The sequence below is a fragment of the Petromyzon marinus genome, chromosome 54 (assembly GCF_048934315.1).
Source record: "Petromyzon marinus isolate PM22_M1 ecotype Great Lakes invasive population chromosome 54, UKy_Petmar_22M1.pri1.0, whole genome shotgun sequence".
In the NCBI taxonomy this organism is placed as follows: Eukaryota; Metazoa; Chordata; class Hyperoartia; order Petromyzontiformes; family Petromyzontidae; genus Petromyzon; species Petromyzon marinus.
In genome coordinates, this window is record NC_133720.1 from 11,350,608 (window position 1) to 11,368,418 (window position 17,811).

Consider the following 17,811-nt stretch of genomic DNA (forward strand, 5'->3'; position numbering starts at 1 on the left):
GGCCAGACGTGGCCCATTGGCCCCCCCTGTGCGCTATGCAGCAGCAGCAGGTAACATGCGCCCCGATGCTCACAGCACACTGGGATAACCACTGCACCAGTATGGTAACTTACCACCTTCCATTGATGTTAAGCCCAGACCATGGCCTCCACGTTTGCTCACATACAACACGTGGACACTATCTGGTAAACGAACCCTTATTGGACTGGAGACATAACTGAAAGGTAACTCGACTCGGTGAAGTGAGGAGAAAAGCCGATAATCGTACACGCGAATGTAAAACATTTTAATAGAAGCGTTAAAGCATCGTTGCACGGCCTCGCGATTATTTACAAGCACGCTCGCGCACAGCGATCGCGAATCACGGGCGCGGCGCGTGGGCGGTGTTAAAGACTCCGGCAGCGGCTCCGTCACCACTTGCGCTGCTTGTGACGCGGGTGCGTCTTGCAGATGACGCACATGTGCCCGCGCCGCCGCACAAAGTAGCAGTCTTTGCAGCGCAGGCGGAGCACGCAGCGCATCTTGAAGCCGGCGACCGGCTGCATGAACGCGGGCGGGGAGGATGCCAGGGGCGTCAGCAGCGGCGGGGGAAATCGAGCCCAAGGAACCCACGGCGCTGGCGAGCGGAGCGCGGCGGTCATGCCGAGTGAGGGCACGAGGCTCCGGAGGGAACGGATGATCCCCACGTATGCCATGTGGCTGTGGTCTGCGGAAACAAAAAAAACGTTTTCATGAAATCTCTAAAAGCTACACGGGCTCATCCTTCCCCCGCACCTGCGATTAAGCAAGGGTTGGCGACGTACGGTGCAACAGAAGTTCAACATACAGATGGTCCCCGACTTACGATATTTCGATCTCACGATGGCGATAGCGATACGACAAAATGGTGAAATATTTTTAATTTCGCGCGGCAGGCAAACGCATCAGCGTACGAGGTACGATACTGTGCGTTGGGGACGCTGCTGGGATGTGCGCATCTCCCGCCTTGTGTGGTGAGGCCTCACTCTCACCAGCGGTCGACGGAGTTAAGTTGTCTCGGTGTTAGCGCGTGTACTGCACCTTGTTTTTTTTACTTTACATTTTACTGTATTGTAATTAATAAATACATAGAGTATATGGTTTATACAGTACGGTACTGTAAATTGCTGTGTTTTGCTAAATTATCACCATTCTTTTAAGACTTCTGGGTAGGCTAGGCCATCTTCGACTTACGATATTTTCGACTCACGATGGGGTCGTCGTAACGCGTCTCCATCGTAAGTAGAGTACTGCCTGTACGTATAAAAGTACTCGGAGTGGAAGTTCGCCGCTAGGCTTTTGTCGTCTGGAGCAGACACAACATCGTTATTGTTGGTTGGCCGCGGAATCTTGGCAAAGCTGAGATTGGCTCGTACTGTACTCGCATTTATGTTTAGCTTTTTTCACACCGTATGTGGCCAACCGTGCTAATCGGAGGTGCCGACATTTTGCAGTCATTAGGCACGGAGAATCCACACCTACGCCGTCTGGCGTCCACGAACACAAACCACAATTTACATTATGAGATCTCCTTTGCCAGTAACAAGATATAGTAATAGGTTTTACCCTTTTAATTGGCACAAAAAGGGTAAAACCTATTACTATATCTTGTTACTGGCAAAGGAGGTCTCGGTGTAAATGCTCACCCCGAGCCCTCAATACTCTGATAGTGCGCTGTTTTTGAGTTGTACGACTTTTGGTGTCTTCTGGTCCAACGCCAGTGGAGACTAGGCTCTAAGAAAAGCTGTCTCGGGTGTGGACCAATCAAATTCAAGGACAGTGCATATTATTATCAGATTTGTCTCTTTTGTTTGCATTTTGACTGCTTGTGTTGTGGTTATTGCAAACATGATGCCTTGAATAAAGGTGTCGTTTTTGTGCCAGTTAAAAGGGTAAAACCTATTACTACAAACCACAATGTCAGACCTTAGAAGGAAAGCAGGCTTTTCAACCTGATTCTCAGCTGGAAGCTGATACCCCCCCCCCCCCCCCCCGACATACACCAACGGCAATCTGTGGTCACAACCCACTGCAGCCCAAGCTTACAGCACCTGGCACACCAGGGAAGTCTACCATCCAAGTATCAGATTCAGAATATATTGGAGGAATCCGATGAGCTATAAAGCTCCTCTTCACAAATGCATAGTACAATAGGAGTGCTCAGAGCGCAAAGTATAGGAAAGGTACTCTTTGGTTCTATTCGGTAAAGTCACGTAGGTAAAAAATAAAACAACTAAAATCACGACGTTTCGGCCACAACACAAGCGGCCTTCATGGGGTGAAGGGATCAAGCTGTCTCGAGGACAGCGTTGGAGTGAAACAGCCGAAATAAACAGGTCCCTGCAGGGTGGGCTGGTAGGAACATTGGCAAAGTAACGTCACGGTGCCTTCGAACTTCGCCTCGCAAATGCTATTCGGCTGTGGGCTGTGTGTGAATTTGCCACATCCCCAAAAGCGAAGTTCGCAAATGAGATAATGTGACTTCCAAATGTTGGGTGCAATAAGACATATCAAGTCTCTGCGCTGTCTATTGCTGATATTACACCCAACAGCACGAGATTTCACTTCGTTAAAGTATTGAAAGGGGACGGACGGACACATTAATCTATTGCAGGCTGGTACACTCAGTTCACAACTTCGTTACTACCAGTATAATATATATTTGTGGGGGGTGGGTCATATCTCCCCTAAATATTCAAATATGCTCAAAATGTACCCCCCCTCTCAATATATTGCTATAAAATAGATTTCTGTGCAACCATAACGATTGTGGTTATGGTTGTACTTTATTAATACCTAATCTCTGCCATTACATACAACGAAACAAATAAAAAAAAACACACAGAGCAATGTAATACAATAACACTATTAGACATTATTGTAAAAAAAAGTCCATCCTTTGCGTTAGTGAATTTTTAAAAATATTTTAGGGAGGAAATTAGTTTAAAAGTTTAGATTTTTTTTGGGGGGGGGGTTCCCCCTGTAAGATTTCGTCCCCCCCCCCAATGTTGACTCCATGGCTACGGCCTTTGGTAAGAACGTCAACAACGGCAAAGACTACAACATACGCTTTGGTTCTATTGGGTAAAGTCACGTAGATGAAAATAAAATAACAAAAAAATCACGACTTTTCGGCCACAACACAAGCGGCCTTCATCAGGTGAAGGGACGAGACTGTCTGGAGGACAGCGCTGGAGTGGAAGAAGCCACGCTTAGATCGCGACCTTTAAGCTGTGTGAGAAGAAAAAGGCCAAGTTCCTTGACAAAGGAATTAGCATAGAATTTAGCATTGAAATGGCTCATTGAAATAGCTAAGTTAAAGTATACACATCCGCAGAGGTACCCCTTGACAAAGGAATTAGCGCTGGAGTGGAAGAAGCCACGCTTAGATTACGACCTTTAAGTTGTGTGAGAAGAAACAAAGCGCCTTGACAAAGGAATTAGCATATAATTTAGCATTGAAATGGCTCATTGAAATAGCTAAGTTAAAGTATACACATCCGCAGAGGTACCCCTTGACTAAGGAATTAGCATCGAATTTAGCATTGAAATAGCTGAGTGATTAGCTTCTAACTGGTCACAGAAATAGCTACGTTAAAGTCAGAGCATACACATTCACCGAGGCACCTAGTACTCATCAAACAGGAGAATTTAGCGAAACACAACCACGCTCAGACAGCGGACCTTTAAACTGTGTGCTTGTGTTGTGGCCGAAACGTCGTGATTTTTTGTTATTTTATTTTCACCTACGTGACTTTACCCAATAGAATCAAAGAGTATGGATCCTAGCGGTCACGAAAGCTTTAAATCTAGAAAAGACTACAACACACGATAAACGAATGACACAAACACACAAGAGAAACAAGTCGTCCACACGTCCCACCCAGGCAAAGCCCCACCGAGGCACGAAGTTATTGTTCAGAAGCGGCCTGGCCACGAATTATAGCAGGCACAAGCCGAGTGGCCTTCCCATCATGAGGGACGTTAATTTCACAGCAGCGAAAAAAACTTTATCTAAACGGCCCCGACACGCAAGTCAACGATACCAACCCCCGACGTGGGTCAAACTTTCAATCAACGACTCGAAATAATGCCAATTATTATAATAATAATAGTTGTTGTAACACAAGGCGCGCTAAACCCACCCGGCAATGACCTCAGAAACCTGCACGGGGTCTCGCTCGTCGCAACCGCGTGCGGAGATGACGTCATGTTCCCGCCCCCATCGCAGGTTACGTCATGTCCGCTCGCCGATGACGTCCCCGCTTACTCGACGGCCATCTTGGTAGGGGGGAGGGTTAAACAAAACTCAATCGGAACCGAGGGGGGGTGGAGGGTGGCGGGTGGCGGACGAAACCAACTCCGCGAAACGTTGCGGGGGCGTCACTCAGCCGGCACCTCCTCGCCTTTAGGTGGACGAAACTAATTGCGCGAAACTGTTATGGGACGTCACTCGCCGGGACCACCTCGCCTTTAGGTGGACGAAACCAACTCGGCGAAACGTTTGCGGGGCGCGTCACTCGCAAGGGATCTCTCCTTTGCCTAAAAGCGGACGAAACCAACTCGGCGACACGTTGCGGGGGCGTCAATCGCCGGGAATCTCCTCGCCCTCGGGACACGCGTGGAGAATCCCACCCCCCCCCGCCCCCATGTAAGATGGCCGACGTTTCGGCTTCAGGAAGTTGAGCCAAGCCCGCCGTCGTGTGTCGTGTGTGTGTCTGTGTGTGTGACCTTCATTGGTGCTGCCTCCCCTCGCAGCACTTGCCCCTACCAAGCGACTGTTGAAGGAACGCCTCGGCGATGGCCTCCTGCGCGCTCTCCCGGGCGAGCTCCGTCGCTCTCGCCGCCTCTCGGGCCGCGGGGGCCTCGGCCTCGGCGGCCTCGAGGGCCTCTCGGGCCCCGGGGGCCGCGAGGGTCGGGCCCCTGCTGCTGGGAGCGGGGGCCCGGAGGGGCCTCGCGGCGGGACCCGGGGTTCAGGATGGGGAGAAGGTGACGCACACGGGCCAGGTGAGCTCGTTGTTGTTGTTGTCGTTGTTGTTGACGCACACGGGCCAGGTGAGCTCGTTGTTGTTGTTGTCGTTGTTGTTTTGTTGTCGTTTCAAGTCGGAAACATCGAGGCATTGGTGGCGCGCGCAACCGTTTGCAGCCCCCTGAGCCAGTGTCTGGAAATTCCACATTACTGTGACAAGGGCATATATATTCTTTGGTTCTTTAGGTAAAGTCACGTAGAATGAGAATAAAATAATAAATTGATAAAATAAAATAACACAATAATATTCTCACGACGTTTTGGCCACAACACAAGCGGGCTTGAAGACAGACAGTCTGGTCCCTTCACCTGATGAAGGCCGCTTGTGTTGTGGCCGAAACGTCGTGAGAATGTTATTGTGTTATTTTATTTTAACAATTTATTATTTTATTCTCATTCTACGTGGTGACTTTACCGAAAGAACCAAAGATGATAAATCCTTGCAGTCACGAACGCTTTAAATCGAAAGGGCATATATATATAAAACACTATGACAACCAACTGTGGATAACCCCACAAATCGGTACTCGCTTTATCGCCCCCCCGCCGCCCGCCGGAGCGATGATGGACCGAGTCATCCCCAAAGCACGATTTGAACTCCGCAGCCTTAAGATCAGTTTTCAGTTTCATGTGTTTGTTCTAGCCCTGTGAGCCATTCGGCTCTTGAATCGGGTGCAACCGCAACAAACCAGTAAAGTGAACAATAAAACATCTTGAAGTGACTATGCGCAAACAGAAAAATCCATGAAAAAACAGCACAATCGTTGACACTCTTCGCTGTTGTGGTAGTTCACTCTTTTATTCTTCACAGCAAGGCCCTTGGAGCCAAGCAGAGAGACACACAGAGAGAGAGACACAACATAGACTCACAGAGAGACACACAGACAACAGAGACACACACAGAGACACACAGAGAGACACACAGAGACAACACAGAGAGAGACACAACATAGACACACAGAGACACAGATAGACACACAACATAGACACAGAGAGAGACAACAGACACAGAGAGACAACACAGAGAGAGACACACAACATAGACACACAGAGACAACACAGAGACACAGAGACACACAGAGAGAGACACACAACATAGACACACAGAAACAACACAGAGACACAGATACACAGAGAGAGACACAACATAGAGACACAGAGACACAGAGAGAGACAATATAGACACACAGAGAGATACACACAACATAGACACACAGACAGACACACAAGCAGAGAGACAGCGTAGAGAGATACACACAACATAGACACACAGAGACCCAGAGAGAGACACAACATAGACACACAGAGAGATACACACAACATAGACACACAGAGACCCAGAGAGAGACACAACATAGACACACAGAGAGAGACACACAACATAGACACACAGAAACAACACAGACACACAGAGAGACACAACATAGACACACAGAGACAACACAGAGACACAGATACACAGAGAGAGACACACAACATAGACACACAGAGACACAGATAGACACACAACATAGACACACAGAGAGAGACAACATAGACACACAGAGACAACACAGACAGAGATACACAGAGAGACACACAACATAGACACACAGAGAGAGACACACAACATAGACACACAGAGACAACACAGAGACATAGAGATACACAGAGAGAGACACACAACATAGACACACAGAGACCCAGAGAGAGACACAACATAGACACACAGAGAGATACACACAACATAGACACACAGAGACCCAGAGAGAGACACAACATAGACACACAGAGAGAGACACACAACATAGACACACAGAAACAACACAGAGACACACAGAGAGACACACAACATAGACACACAGAGACAACACAGAGACAGAGATACACAGAGAGACACACAACATAGACACACAGATACCCAGTGCCTCTGTGTCGAGGTCTTAAATAGAGAAGGGGGTGGGCAGAGAGAGAGGTGGGTCTGCTGCTGGTGGCTGCTGCTGGAACAGATAAATTATCATTTTGATTTAAAGCTTTCGTGACTGCAGTAATTCATATTCTTAGTTCTTTCGGTAAAGTCACATTGAAGGGAAACCAATAAAATAATAAAATATATATAAACCAATAAAAATTGTCACGACGTTTCGACCATAACACAAACGGTCGTCATCAGGTGTGTCGGTTCGCAATAATTTATTTATTTTCTAAACGGTGTATTTATTTATTTATAAAAAAACGTTAGCGCCACGCGCAGCGATTTGGCAGTTTGTTTGGAAGGACGAGTCCATCTATGTTCTGAAAGAGGAGGGGGGAGACGAAAAATTTAATGTATGCTGTCAGAAAGCCACCGTAAGCGTGAACAGTCAATTAAGACCTGAAATGGTTTATCAAATCTTTCCAATGATTGCTGAGCCAGAATCCATCTTCTCGGTTGAAATTGTCTCTGTGCTTGTATATGTGGATAGCCTCATGAACGAATCTCTCATGGTAGCCAGATGGCTTACAAAGAACCTCTGTCTTGGAAAGCCATCTGGCTACCATGAGAGATTCGTTCATGAGGCTATCCACATATACAAGCACAGAGACAATTTCAACCGAGAAGATGGATTCTGGCTTAGCAATCATTGGAAAGATTTGATAAACCATTTCAGGTCTTAATTGATTGTTCACGCTTACAGTGGCTTTCTGACAGCATACATTAAATTTTTCGTCTCTCCCCTCCTCTTTTCAGAACATAGATGAACTCGTCCTTCTAAATAAACTGCCAAATCGCTGCGCGTGGCGCTAACGTTTTTAATTATAAATAAATAAATACACCGTTTAAAAATAAATAAATGTATGCAAACCGACACACCTGATGACGACCGTTTGTGTTATGGTCGAAACGTCGTGACAATTTTTATTGGTTTATATATATTTTATTATTTTATTGGTTTCCCTTCAACGTGACTTTACCGAAAGAAATAAGAATATAGAAATTATCATGTCAATGAATCCACCCCGAAGCGACCGAGGGAAAGAAGAAGATGGAATGTCCCTATGAGTGCCTGGTACATTTTTAGAGCGAGAAATAGTTTGAGAAAACTAAATTTAACAAATCTTTTGCAAATGTAATGTAATGCAACACAGAGAGTCGGCTAACACACAGTTAACGCATAGCCTGGTTGATTACGATCTCCAAATCTGTTTTATTGCCTAGAGAAAGTGTAAAGGCCTATTCTTATTGGGCAGCAGAGGACAATGCAGATCGATCCACTGCAGTATTGTACAGTACTCTACTTTCTATGCTCCCATTTTCTATGCCCACTGCCCCCCTCTCCCCCGCCTTCACTAACCCGCACTGACCAGCGTGGCGAAGTATGGTCAACAACCACCTTGACCAGCACGGCGTGGGGAGGCCCTCATCCAGCAGTGGATGGACGGAAGGCCTGTCCTGTGAAGGGGCGCGGGATTGACTAGCGATGGCGTGAGACCATCTTGAAGGAGCGCAAAGACGCTTCTTGTTCGGAATGATTAATTAACGCAACGACCCTCACGATTATTTAGCGCTATGTATGATGTAGCTTCGCGTCGAACTAACACCCATATCTAACACAGAGAGAGAGAGTCTGGTAGTTCAGAGTTTGCAAGTATTCAACCAATGCTGCTGATGAGATGCATTCCCAGAATGCCATGTGCACGGTTGCCACCGGGCACTCCGGGAATTGTCATCTTTTGTTTGGGTGGCAGGGATTTATTTGTACCGAGATCTGGTACGTATGCGTGTATGATCTTCTTTTGCACCGTGCGTAGCTAACCGTGCTAATCGGAGGTGCGGGGTAAGGACAAAAATCAGTTCAAAAGAGTTTTCAGTCTTGCTTTCTAAGTGCGCATAACCCCAGTGGCTCCCTTATATCGGAAGGAGGAGCGTTCCAGACGGCCGCAGAAGCGCATCCGAAAGCGCGCGATGCGGTGATCGTCTTTGGTTCGATGGCACCGGTATTGTACTGTACTTTATTGGAGCACTGCGTACGACGCAGATGTGATAGCCCTAGGCTGCCATAAATACATGTATGGGTTTGGTCTGCAAATCTACATTGGAAGAGGTGGCAACCCCAGTCGTGTGTTCAGTGGGGTCGTGTAGAGGCAAATATGCACGGGGCGTTATTTAATGTGGCATTCACGATGACGCTTAATGATCATTTGGTGAGAGTAATAGACGTAAAATTTTGATTTAAAGCTTTCGTGACTGCAGCAATTCATATTCTTAGCTCTTTCGGTAAAGTCACGTTGAAGGGAAACAATAGAATAATAAAAAATATATATAAAACAATAAAAATTCTCACGACGTTTCGACCATAACACAAACGACCGTTTGTGTTATGCTTTTTTGTTGCGGTCGAAACGTCGTGAGAATTTTTTATTGTTTTATATATATATATTTTTTATCATTCTATCGTTTCCCTTCAAACGTGACTTTACCGAAAAGAGCTAAGGATATATACAGCAATGGACGTGTCCGGGGTGTCGCTGTTGGCGATGTCTGTTTGAATGCTGAATGTCTTCCCCACCGTGCGTGGCCAACCGTGTGCTTAGCGGAGGTGCGCGGTCTGGGGCCTCCACGAAGCCCCCGGTGACGTGACACGCTGATGTGTTGCTCCCCCTTGTCGGCAGGTGTACGATGAGAAGGACTATCGGCGCGTGCGCTTCGTGGGGCGACAGAAGGAGGTGAGCTGAATTAAGCGATAGCCCAACTTGGTCGTAGTGATAATAAGAAGAATGGAAATCCATAATGGAAGTTTTTTTGTGGGGTTAGATCGTGTAAATGTGTAAATGTTGTGTCGTTAAAACCCGCCACCACCCGACACGGCCAACTAGTAAGGGTTTGTCACGTAAACAGAACGTGGCCAATTCGTCACTAGTACAGCACTAGCGTGTAGTGTATAGTGTAGTGTATAGTAGTGTATAGTGTAGTGTATAGTGTAGTAGTGTATAGTGTAGTAGTGTATAGTGTAGTGTATAGTATAGTAGTGTATAGTGTGTAGTGTATAGTGCAGTGTATAGTAGTGTAGTGTATAGTAGTGTAGTGTATAGTAGTGTAGTGTATAGTAGTGTAGTATACAGTGTAGTGTATAGTAGTGTAGTGTATAGTAGTGTAGTGTATAGTAGTGTAGTGTATAGTAGTGTAGTGTATAGTAGTGTAGTGTATAGTAGTGTATATAGTGTAGTGTATAGTAGTGTAGTGTATAGTAGTGTAGTATACAGTGTAGTGTATAGTAGTGTATAGTGTAGTGTATAGTGTAGTGTACTAGTACAGCACACTGGTGTGTTGGGAGAGCCAAGCCACAACATTTACAAACTGAGTACGCGTTAAATAAAAATAATAAAAATAATTCACAATCGTGTAATCCTTCACTCGCAGAGGTAGAGAATGATTCACGGTTGTGGGAAACCACAGAGAAGCCGGGAAGGCAGCCAGAACCGGCGCCAGCAATTTCCCAAGCTCTGTTGTCCTATATTGGGATGTTTGGTCAACTGCATTCACGAGCGTTTGGGAAACAGCGGTACCCATGGACGCCCCACGGACGTTAAGGTGGTGAGTTCCAATCAATCCCCGAACAGATGAAAATTACATTTCGATTTAAAGCTTTCGTGACTGCAGGGATTCATATTCTTGGTTCTTTCGGTAAAGTCACCACGTAGAAGGGAAACATTAAAATAACAATAGAACAATAAAATTATCACGGCGTTTCGATTGCAACACAAGCAATCATCATCAGGTGTGAAAACCACAGCTCTTTTTTTCTTGCTGTGGTTTTCGCACCTGATGATGATTGCTTGTGTTGCAATGGAAACGTCGCGATAATTTAATTGGTTTATATTTTTATTATTTCATAATTTCCCTTCTACGTGCCTTTACCGACAGAACCAAGAAGATTAAAATTGATCCACTCGCTGCACCGCTATCATACCCCGGCAAGCCAGAAGATGGCGACCTCGACTCCTGTGGCTAGGGAGTCTCACGAGCTTTTGTGATCCGCCAACCCCGATTCATTTTCACTGCCGCGTTGGCCCGCTGATTAACGGCGAGCTTGAGTAACGCGGCCGCACGCGGTCAATGAGTTGACGGTCACTGTGGGTGGCGTGGGTGATCCGGTACAAGGCTGAGAATCACCCAACATGGGATTTGGTGGAGTCCCACCAGTAACACGTGCAGTACACAGCATTGTACAACAGGGGGCGGATAGGCGAAGCGTACAACGTTGTTTTTTTCAGAAAGTAAGCGATTTTGATTTTACCAGGTAATGCCCATTGAGCTATATAGCTGCCTCTAGCGGAGGGCACTTCCTCCAGCAGTGACAAGAGAGCAAGTATATGCAGGGCTGCGCCTTTATAACGTCGGTCAAGTGTTATCCCTGTTCAGCATAATCCTGGCCAATTGTAACACATGTTAAGTGTTACCCCCTGTTAAGCGTAATCCTGGTTAAGTGTAGCCCAAGTTAAATGTTACCCTGGTTAAATGTTACCCTGGTTAAGTGTAGCCCAAGCTAAATGTTAACCCTGGTTAAGTGTAACCCAAGTTAAATGTAACCCTGGTTAAGTGTAACCCAAGTTAAATGTAACCCTGGTTAAGTGTAGCCCAAGTTAAATGTTACCCTGGTTAAGTGTAGCCCAAGTTAAATGTTACCCCTGGTTAAGCGTAATCCAAGTTAAATGTTACCCCTGGTTAAGTGTAACCCAAGTTAAATGTTACCCTGGTTAAGTGTAGCCCAAGTTAAATGTTACCCCTGGTTAAGTGTAACCCAAGTTAAATGTTACCCTGGTTAAGTGTAGCCCAAGTTAAATGTTACCCTGGTTAAGTGTAGCCCAAGTTAAATGTTACCCCTGTTAAGTGTAACCCATGTTAAATGTAACCCTGGTTAAGTGTAACCCAAGCTAAATGTTACCCCTGTTAAGTGTAACCCAAGCTAAATGTTACCCCTGTTAAGTGTAATCCTGGCTAAGTGTTACCCTGGTTAAGTGTAACCCAAGTTAAATGTTACCCCTGTTAAGTGTAACCCAAGTTAAATGTTACCCCTGGTTAAGTGTAGCCCAAGCTAAATGTTACCCTGGTTAAGTGTAACCCAAGCTAAATGTTACCCCTGGTTAAGTGTAGCCCAAGCTAAATGTTACCCTGGTTAAGTGTAGCCCAAGTTAAATGTTACCCCTGGTTAAGTGTAACCCAAGCTAAATGTTACCCTGTTAAGTGTAACCCAAGTTAAATGTTACCCTGGTTAAGTGTAGCCCAAGTTAAATGTTACCCCTGTTAAGTGTAACCCATGTTAAATGTTACCCTGGTTAAGTGTAGCCCAAGTTAAATGTTACCCTGGTTAAGTGTAGCCCAAGTTAAATGTTACCCTGTTAAGTGTAACCCAAGTTAAATATAACCCTGGTTAAGTGTAACCCAAGCTAAATGTTACCCTGTTAAGTGTAATCCTGGCTAAGTGTTACCCCTGGTTAAGTGTAATCCTGGCTAAGTGTTACCCCTGGTTAAGTGTAATCCTGGCTAAGTGTTACCCCTGTTAAGTGTAATCCTGGCTAAGTGTTACCCCTGTTAAGTGTAATCCTGGCTAAGTGTTACCCTGGTTAAGTGTAATCCTGGCTAAGTGTTACCCCTGTTAAGTGTAATCCTGGCTAAGTGTTACCCCTGTTAAGTGTAATCCTGGCTAAGTGTTACCCCTGGTTAAGTGTAATCCTGGCTAAGTGTTACCCTGTTAAGTGTAATCCTGGCTAAGTGTAATCCTGTTAAGTGTAATCCTGGCTAAGTGTTACCCCTGGTTAAGTGTAATCCTGGCTAAGTGTTACCCTGTTAAGTGTAATCCTGGCTAAGTGTTACCCCTGGTTAAGCGTAATCCTGGCTAAGTGTTACCCTGTTAAGTGTAATCCTGGCTAAGTGTAATCCTGGCTAAGTGTAATCCTGGCTAAGTGTAATCCTGGCTAAGTGTAATCCTGGCTAAGTGTAATCCTGGCTAAGTGTTACCCCTGTTAAGTGTAATCCTGGCTAAGTGTTACCCCTGTTAAGTGTAATCCTGGCTAAGTGTTACCCCTGTTAAGTGTAATCCTGGCTAAGTGTTACCCCTGTTAAGTGTAATCCTGGCTAAGTGTTACCCCTGGCTAAGTGTAATCCTGGCTAAGTGTTACCCCTGTTAAGTGTAATCCTGGCTAAGTGTTACCCCTGTTAAGTGTAATCCTGGCTAAGTGTAATCCTGGCTAAGTGTTACCCCTGTTAAGTGTAATCCTGGCTAAGTGTTACCCTGGTTAAGTGTAGCCCATGTTAAGTGTAGCCCATGTTAAGTGTAATCCTGGCTAAGTGTAATCCTGGCTAAGTGTAATCCTGGCTAAGTGTAATCCTGGCTAAGTGTAATCCTGGCTAAGTGTAATCCTGGCTAAGTGTAATCCTGGCTAAGTGTAATCCTGGCTAAGTGTAATCCTGGCTAAGTGTTACCTGGATTAGTGTGATACCCCGCCCCCCGCTAAGTGTACGTGGTGTGAACCCTCCGTGACCCCCGGACAGATAAACGAGCAGTTTGCCGTGGACATGATCGCCGCGGAGCCGGTGCGGGAGGTGGCGACGCGCGTCACTCACTGTGATGGCGGCGGCGGAGCCCTGGGCCACCCGCGTGTCTACATCAACCTGGTGCCCGCTTGCAGCCGCTCACTCGCCTCGCCACTCACCACGCCACTCGCCCCGCCACTCGCCACGCTCACTCGCCACGCTCACTCGCCCCGCTCACTCGCCACGCTCACTCGCCCCGCTCACTCGCCCCGCCACTCGCCCCGCTCACTCGCCCCGCTCACTCGCCACGCTCACTCGCCACGCCACTCGCCCCGCTCACTCGCCACGCTCACTCGCCCCGCTCACTCGCCACGCTCACTCGCCACGCCACTCGCCCCGCTCACTCGCCACGCCGCTCGCCCCGCCACTCGCCACGCTCACTCGCCCCGCTCGCTCGCCCCGCTCACTCGCCCCGCTCACTCGCCCCGCTCACTCGCCCCGCTCACTCGCCCCGCTCACTCGCCCCACCACTCGCCCCGCCACTCGCCCAGTGGGTCCGCGGAACCCGCCGGCGGGTTCCGCGAGGCCGTGGGCGCCCTGAGCGGCCACGGCCTTTGTGGCGGAAAGGCGCCGACGCGTTTGTCAACGACGATAAATATCGACCCGGCGACAGTTTCGTTGGGACCGTTGCGGATGCTACGATTTAAAAGTATTCTTGGTTCTTTCGGTAAAGTCACGTAGAAGGGAAACAATAAAATAATACCAATATAAAACAATATTTTCTTGTTTCCCTTCTACGTGGTGACTTCACCGAAAGAACCAAGAATATGAATCCCTGCAGTCACGAAATCCTTTAAATCAAGATTTAAAAGTAGTTTGAATTTGGAAGAGAAGCACGCTATTTCTGCGTGGTGTTTCGCGAGCAGCCTGAGTGGCGTGTTCACGGCGGTCGGTGGATCCAGAAAGATTGGGAGCTGCTGCTGTAACCCCAAGCCCCCGATGTACAGTACGTACGTACGTACGTAGAAAACCGTGCTAATCGGAGATGCGTATCGAGCTATCCCTCGATATGCGTATATTCCATGAATGAAGTGTGGGCAGAACGAACTTTGGAATTTTGTACCGTTCTTTTACGTAGAAGGTTGAGAATAAAATAATTAATTCACGGAATGAATAAATAACGAATAAATTCGTCCATCTGTGGTACTGTATTAATAGGATGAAAATTACTTTAATCACTGTTTTATTTACGGCACTTTTTTTAATCCTAATGCCGTAAAGTATAAAATGTACTACGATTTTCAAGACAAAATTGTCGTTCTTTACAATATGAATAATACGTTCTACAGTGTTTGTAGTATGAAATGGTAAGTTATGCAGGCTGGGAACGCATCCCCGTAGAACTGATGTTATAAGTTGTTCAACGTACGAAGTTCCAATGTACAAAGAGAGCTCCAGGAACGCATCCACTTCGTAGATATCGAGGCTTTTACTGTGGTTATAATGCACTTTGTTTATCCGGCGGTCTCCGCACACCAGCTGTGGAATGACATGGCCAAGCGGTAGCGCCTTTGCTGCTCCTGTTGCAGGACGGTTGGTGGGTGGATCCCCACGGCCGCCCGGGTTTAACACCGCGGGTGTATTAACCGCAGATACGACGCGGCGCCTGCTTGCGAACGGTCGACGTGAAAGCTCCCAGCGACGTTGTTGGGGGGAAAATGAACAGGCCACCCGTGTCAGCGTCACGGTCTCAATTTTTACCCACACGTTCCTGAATTGGGAAAACGCACAGCAATCGTCTGTGCGTTTACTGCAGACGAATGTCGCTAAAACGTCGCGCCTTGGGAATAGCCTTGGGCCGTCAGAATGTCGCGAATGGTAAACGTACTCATTACTTGATTTGGTGGTTCCGTGCCCTCTCTAACGTTTGCTGCTGTTGCTTCGTTTCTGTCTCTTTGACGGCCGCGGCTTGGCGCCATCTCCACCCGCCCGCCCGCCCGCAGGACAACAACGACAAGGAGGGCGTGTGCGGATACTGTGGCCTCCGTTTCCGGCAGGCTCACCACCACCACCACTGACCCCCCCCCCTCCCTCCGGCGCTCGCGAGCCTCCGCGGCGTCCGTCCGGCGCCCCCTCCCCCGTCCCCTGAAGCAGCTTCGGCCTCGTTGGCGACCGTTCCGTGGTAGCGAGTCTCGCCGGGAGTGTCGCCCGGCTGGGCGCGCCACGGCCATTCGCTCGAGTTTTTAACACGCAGCGGCAGGCTTTCGGCGACCGGTGTCACCCGCGAGAGAGTTGTTTTGTTGCGTTTTAGAGTGCCTGGATGTAAATGTGCCGTTAAACCCGCCACCACCCAACGCAGCTAATTAACTCCGCACCTCCGATTTGGGACTGTTGGCTGCATGCGGTGCGAAAGAAGTTAAAACATGCATACGTAAATACACTGGAGATGGTGTCAGTAGTGTCAGCCGTGAGCGTCTGTTGACTGTTACCCGAATGGTTGGAACGGGAGTGCGGGCAGTACAAATGTGACGGGCGGTCCGGACAGCAGCACAAACGAGACAAATCCGAACAAAAAGAACACGTCCCTAAAACCGAATCACGATCCTGACAGTCCTTTTAAGCGTGCCGCGCAGCGTGACGTGACTTCCTGTGACGTCACTTCCTTGTTTCACAATTCTCTCAAGAAGTGGAAAACGGTGGGTGGTGGTGGTGGTGGTGGGTGGTGGTGGTGGTGGTGGTGGGTGGTGGTGGGTGGTGGTGGGAGCGTATTGTCGGACAGGATGTGACGTCACAGTCACAGTCGCCTCTCGTTGTCCCGCCGACAAGGTTGCTCCTGTGTCGCGAAGTCACCGGTGGGATTTTTTTAATTTTTTTTTTGGCGCGCGATGGACGGTGACGCCGGCAATCCCGTCGCCCGGTCCGTGCCGCCGGACCTCTGTTAAACATCGCCAAACGTGGACGGGCCTCTCCGCCAGGGACGGACCGAAAACCGCGTCGTTAAAAACGCGCCTCCTTCATCGCGAGCGCGTATGGAATACGCGCCGCCGCGGTTCCGCACAATTCCCAATAAATATTTTTTCCAGCGTTTCCCCGGGCGGATGGAAACAAAAGCAGAAGTGCTCCTCGGGGGAATCTCCGTTTTTAATTCCGCGGTTTAATCGTGTTTGCGGCGGAAAGCACGCGTGGGATAATGTGAGCGTGAGCTCGCCCCGCTTCCCCCGGCCCTTTTTTTTTTTGTTATTTACACCGCCGTTGCTCAAGCGAGCGTGAAAATGTGATTTTGAGCTGTCAAGTGTAATGGCAGCTGTCAGCCCTCGCCGAGATTGGCGCGCCATTGTTTTGCAAAAGCGACTGCGACGGGCTTCCCGGAGTAATCAGTCTTCCCCACCCTACCACACCACCACCCACCCCACCCTAACATCCACCCACCCACCCCACCACCCACCCCACCACCACCCACCCCACCACCCACCCCACCACCACCACCCCCACCACCACCACCCACCACCCACTACCCCCACCCCCACCCACCACACCACCCACACCACCACCCACCCCACCCTACCACCACCACCACCCTACCACCCCACCACCACCACCACCACCCACCCACCCCACCACCCTAACACCCACCCCACCACCCACCCTACCACCCACCCCACCACACCACCACCACCCACCACCCACTACCCCCACCCCCGCCTCGCAGCCGCTCGGCTCTTGCCGCTCCCCCCCCCCTCCCGTGCATTCACTCCCCGCCAACTCATCACATTACACAAATGCGCGGTGAAGTCACCCGCCACCCCGGCCACCTCGACCCATCCCCATCCTCTGGCTCGCTCTCTCCAGAAATTACATCGCCCTGGCCGAATGCCTTCGGACGTGGGGGCTGCGGGGGCGGTGCGGGTAGGGGGAGAAATCGGCGGCGAGCGATGAGAGAAGAGGAATTCGCGGCAAATCGCAGTCCGTCACGAGGTGGACGTTGCGCTCGCGCGCCTCTAACCCGAACACGCTCCGGGTGCGATTGTCGGCGCCCGCCCCCCTGGCGCCTCGCTCACCTCCGCGGCTCGAGCACAAAGGGCTCGAGTTGTTCGTGAATTATATTTTACACTCCGGGCACTACGCCCGCGTGGCCCGCCCAGCGTGCGAGCGAGCGAGCGAGCGTGGGGGGAGCCGTGGCACAGTGGTCGGCGCGCCACGGTGCGAATCCGGCGAGCCGGGTTTCGATTCTCGCTCCCGGCTAACATCGGGCGACCGTTGTCCGGACCGG

At 48.9% G+C, this 17,811-nt stretch overlaps 2 protein-coding genes across 2 annotated transcripts; one reads left to right on the forward strand and one right to left on the reverse strand.

The window, feature by feature from the left end:
- Positions 1-265: 265 nt before the first annotated feature.
- MRPL36 (mitochondrial ribosomal protein L36) lies at positions 266-4,269 on the reverse strand. The gene is made up of 2 exons (XM_032974852.2): positions 4,164-4,269; positions 266-706 (listed from the first exon to the last, which is right to left on the reverse strand). Exons 1-2 carry the CDS (start codon positions 4,228-4,230, stop codon positions 411-413), a joined length of 363 nt encoding a protein of 120 aa, XP_032830743.1. The 5' UTR covers positions 4,231-4,269; the 3' UTR covers positions 266-410.
- A 206-nt stretch (positions 4,270-4,475) lies between these two features.
- Positions 4,476-16,657, forward strand: NDUFS6 (NADH:ubiquinone oxidoreductase subunit S6). The gene is made up of 4 exons (XM_032974848.2): positions 4,476-5,025; positions 9,680-9,733; positions 13,560-13,682; positions 15,545-16,657. The coding sequence occupies exons 1-4, from the start codon at positions 4,819-4,821 to the stop codon at positions 15,617-15,619; spliced, it is 459 nt and encodes a 152-aa protein (XP_032830739.1). The 5' UTR covers positions 4,476-4,818; the 3' UTR covers positions 15,620-16,657.
- Positions 16,658-17,811: the final 1,154 nt, after the last annotated feature.